Source organism: Rhopalosiphum padi, chromosome 4 (genome assembly GCF_020882245.1).
Source record: "Rhopalosiphum padi isolate XX-2018 chromosome 4, ASM2088224v1, whole genome shotgun sequence".
Taxonomy (NCBI): domain Eukaryota; kingdom Metazoa; phylum Arthropoda; class Insecta; order Hemiptera; family Aphididae; genus Rhopalosiphum; species Rhopalosiphum padi.
The window spans coordinates 23,755,358-23,760,335 of NC_083600.1; the positions used below are offsets into that span (position 1 = coordinate 23,755,358).

Consider the following 4,978-nt stretch of genomic DNA (forward strand, 5'->3'; position numbering starts at 1 on the left):
TATTTATCATTAATTTTAACGGGACGAGGCTATATTTAATATGTATGTATAACTCGTAGGTAATATAATTAAAAAAATCAAAAGTAAGAGAATTAAATAAATCAACCTGAACGTCATTAGCTAATTTCATTAATCTATTTATAGGAGAGCCAATTGCATAATTATAGTTCTTTGAAAAGGAATAAAAAACATTTTTTTCATATCTAGTATGACAATAAGGGACATTGAATTTTAATGAACTGTACTAGTATATTTTATAAATGAATTTCAAATCAATCATTTTTCTTCTTTCAGCTAAATTGGTCATATATTTAATTGAACTAATAACGATGTACCGATATTGTGAGTGAGGCTGACGAAGTATATTGATTATTATATTTGTATCATATATTATTTTTATTAACTTTCGAGTCATATAAAATCTACTTACAGTAGAATGGCGTGGACAAGGCCATGATATAAACATGTAATAGTTTAAAGTTAATTGATATATTTTAATAAAAAATTGCATTTAAAACTTAATTTAATATAAGTTCATGTAGCAATAAAATAACTGCGTTTTGTTTTTTGTTATGACATTGCATTTGTTATAACTTATAACAATTGATTTGTAATATAACTCGAAATTATCGAGAATACGGAGTTTACATTTATTTTTGCTTTATTTATCTGTCTAAATGTCTAAATATCTAAGTAATAATATTGTAACATAATATTAGGCAGGGATAAGGAATCAGTTTTTACAAATTGTATGCATCAGTAGGGCTGTTGTCTATTTGAACCGGTGTGGTTTTCGCGCTTCAATTCGTAACAACCGGTTTGTGGGGTTGCTTTGAATTGTCAGAATGGCCGGACCAATGGGACAATAACGCGTTGAAATCACGTATCTACCCCTACGATTACCAACACTGGCACAGGTGCACGTCCATAGCCGCCATCGGTGGGGGTGGCGACGGCGTACGATCATTTCTGATATTGTCATTAAGGTGATCGGGCAAGCGTTCGTGGACATTTGGTATGTGGTCTACTGGTTACTTTCTGAATATCGTAAACTGAACACGTCAGCACAAATAACTAAACCACGTTTTACAAACGCTGTCGATTTCGATTTAGTTTTTCTGTTATCGCGTCAACTAAATTTCATGTCTAAAAGAGGAAACAATAAAAAGGCGATGTGTCCTCGTAATGTTCCTTCTGAAAACGTTAGTCGTCTTCCGCAGTTTTTCAATGGTTCCTCTTCAATTTCCGTGGTTGTTGTGCGTTGCACGAGGTGCCGTCAATGTTTTCCGGTTGTTAATCTCTATGGCTTGTTTGGTCTTATTGTCCGCAGTATTCAGTTACCGCCGCGTTTGTGTCGCCGTTGCCGCCGTTCTTAAGTTCTGTTCACGCTCGTGTTGCTGCCATCGGTTTCGGCACCCGTGTCGGCCATTTTTGTGGACGATTCGATTGGTTTCGGATTTGATGACCGTCTACCGTCGTTGTCAAGCCTTCATATTATCTATTTGGTTTACCTTGTTGTTCAGTGACTTTCGCGGATTGTTGAGTATTGGAGTTAATGTAGAAGATACTCAAAACCAAAATTATAACACTTTGTGCATCAACTATTTACGGAGTTCTATTTTTTCGTTTGTAAGTGTATAAACATTTATTATATTAGATAATTTTACAATATTTTTATGTTCTAATACTAAATGTTTGGTTTTTATTTACAGAAGGACGCAATGGCCATGTATACAAAATGTGTTATACTGGAATCTCCTATATGTTGCAATACTTCAACCGCGGATCCAGTGGTGACAGAATGTAGACGTTTATTCAGGTTAGTACAGTTGTTAAATAAAAAATATAATAAGGAAATGTATAAGCTTACATGTATTTGTAAGTTATCTTTATATGTATACGTAAACATTTTGTTTTTACTATTAATATTGTAACTAAAATAATATAATTTCCTTTATGAAAAAAAATATTCTATTTAGCTTTTTGCTCTTAAATTTATGGGGTACACCAATCTTGTCCTACACTTATATGTTCCACGCTTCTCTTTTACTCACATAAGTTATTATCGTGTCGTTCTTTATTTTATCTATTCATCTTTATTATAAAAATAATTAATTTTATTCATGACATATAAATCGAAAGTTTTATAAAAATGTTTGAAATGTTTTACCTTATAATAATAATAACAATATTAATGTATATATATTTAATTATAATCAGACCGGCGAAGCTAGACGCGTGAGTGTGTGACTACTGACCAGTGGCCTTTTTTTAATCAGCATAAAGGTTTTCAATTAAAAAGTATATTTGTACTATAATTGATAAAATGATAAATCTTTATTACCACTTTCACATATTTGTCATATGCGGAAAAGTAAATCTTGACAAAAAACGGTCACTAAGCACGTATTGGTTACACTACTTATAGTTTTGAGGGCTCGTTTATAGGTATGTTAGTATTTATAAATTATAATTTAGATTATTATTTCATACTTCAAATTTAAAATACTTCAATATCTATAAATCAGTTATATTTTTAATTTATTAAATAAAAGTTAATCTGCCTTTTCACATTATGATAATTTGCAAGTAAATAATTCATATAAAAATCAAATTATATTATATAGATTAATTATTAATTAATATAACCTTGAACAATTGCGTAGCCAGGAATCTCGTAAGGGGGGGAGGGGGTGTTTCCTGTGCAGATGGTAAAAATTTACTTAAAGTGTCAAAAATCATAATGTATAATATAGTAAATAAATTAATAAATTAATGTATAAATTGATTTAAAATTAAAATCATACAATGTAGATTTAATAATTATTAGGAATAAAATATATATACAGGGTGATTCTTTTATCATTAAACACTTATTATTTCAAAAAATGTTGACTTTTTAATTTTTTATTCTTCAAAATGTTTAGTTTTATGCTTATCTTAAATTATATAACCTTTTTTATTTTTTCACCTTTATATTTAATAGTGAATCAAAGTTATCAATTTTTGATTTTCAAATAGTAACCTATATTTGAAATGTCATAAAATAGTAAGACAATTTTTTTTATGAATTTTTATTTTAAGGTTATTATTTTTAATTTAACCGTTAATGAGTTATAGCTGCTCAAAATTTGGTAGTCTGAGGTTTTTAAGGGTTCATCCTACAGGTTATTACGACTGTGAGACGTTGGTATAACTACAGGTACAAAGTTTATCATTGCGTTGTCGCGTTGATAGTAGATGACGAATTTATTTCATATGAAAATAATATGTATACCTCTTTATATCTATTACCCATGTGATTACTGGTTTTCAGAAACAAGAAGTGTTATAAAACCTCCCAACTTTGAAAAGCTATATTTTGCTAAAAAATTAACAAAAAAAAATAATTTGAACATTAAAATTCATAAAAAAAGCTCTATTAATTTAGTATATTTCAAATAGGTTGTCATTTGAAAATTAAAGATTGATAGTGGTTTCATTATTAAATATAAATTTCATACAGTTTGAGAAAAGCATGAAACAAAATATTTAAAAAAAAGAAAGAAATAAAATTCAATATTTGACGAAATAATGAATGCTTAATGATAAAATAATCACCCTGTATATATATTTTATAACCACTATATTTTAAATGTTTATAAAAATTTATAACAAAACTACAAGAATTACAAAATAAACTGAGATGAATAAGGCTTAAATAGCTTAAAATTATTACGGATAATGGTAGGAGGGACTATGTAGGACCATAAAGGTCTTTAATCAATATTATTAGAAATTACTATTAATTCTCCCTGATATTTAATTATTTAATATTATGTTTGTATTAATAACTAGTTAAGTTAAAAACCATCTTTTTGTTGTTGTTATAGTTGGCCATGCATTCATGAATGGTTAGAACATCAACATCAATGTTTATTATGCCCATTCTGTACTGTTTTAGTCAGTAGAAACCGATTGACACAACATTTTAAATCTGAAAATATCACATATAATGATAGGTAAATAGAATTCAATTTTTTTTAAATTAATAAATATTTATTATAATATTCACATTGATAATTTAGATAAATGCAACTTCTTATATAAAAATTAATATAAAGAATAAATTACTGTTTTAAAATTAAATCAGCGTTTACTATTTAACATATTTTTTTTTGTTTCAGAAATAATATGCTTTATCCAGGCCTGGCAGTCAAAAAACTGAATCAGGTGCTGATACTATAACTTGTAAGTTATATATTATTATATTAATATTATTTTATTTGTATATTCGTATGAAACTGATTTTAGTTTTCCTCAATATCTTTCAGGGCTACAAATTTAATTTAGCTGTTCCTTGGATTTAAGTTTATACATTTAGTATTTTTCTAGAAATATGAAGCACGTGGCACATGAACCTTGTAATTTGATGGCTACAAAAATACATTATGATGACAAATGTGGTGGTTCTTGGGTTTGGACCTTCCCATGGGGTTATAAAAACTTTTTTTAGATTTTTTCACGACGATAATGTAATAAAAGGCAAGTATAAAATTTAATAAATATAAAGTAATTTCATTTAATCTTGAATTTGTATAACCTTTTTTTTAAAATAGTCAATATATTGTGTTATGTAACAATAGTTATAAAAAAATATATATTATATTAAAGATTTAGTTAAAAGAAAATGTTACTATAGTTTAAAGATATTTTTATGTAGAATTATGAAATGTTAATTCTGTATTACATTATTTATAATTATTAGTTGGAATACTACGATTTTGAATTTATAAATATATATATTAGTAATTCAGGTATTATATTATACACAATAGCTACTAGGTAAAAATATTGTCAGGATAAATCGTTTAATTATTATGTATAATTCTTTGACATTTTATAGAACAGCTAAATTAACTTAGAAAACGTTTTAAAATTATATTAATATAAATAATAATAATATTTTTTTATATTTTAAATATGGTGTTTAAAATGA

At 26.8% G+C, this 4,978-nt stretch overlaps 1 protein-coding gene across 1 annotated transcript; it reads left to right on the forward strand.

The window, feature by feature from the left end:
* The first annotated feature begins 854 nt into the window (after nucleotides 1–854).
* Nucleotides 855–4,521, forward strand: LOC132930445 (uncharacterized). The gene is made up of 5 exons (XM_060996324.1): nucleotides 855–1,629; nucleotides 1,713–1,819; nucleotides 3,873–4,001; nucleotides 4,167–4,230; nucleotides 4,314–4,521. The coding sequence occupies exons 1-4, from the start codon at nucleotides 1,186–1,188 to the stop codon at nucleotides 4,225–4,227; spliced, it is 741 nt and encodes a 246-aa protein (XP_060852307.1). The 5' UTR covers nucleotides 855–1,185; the 3' UTR covers nucleotides 4,228–4,230; nucleotides 4,314–4,521.
* The last annotated feature ends 457 nt before the right edge of the window (nucleotides 4,522–4,978 follow it).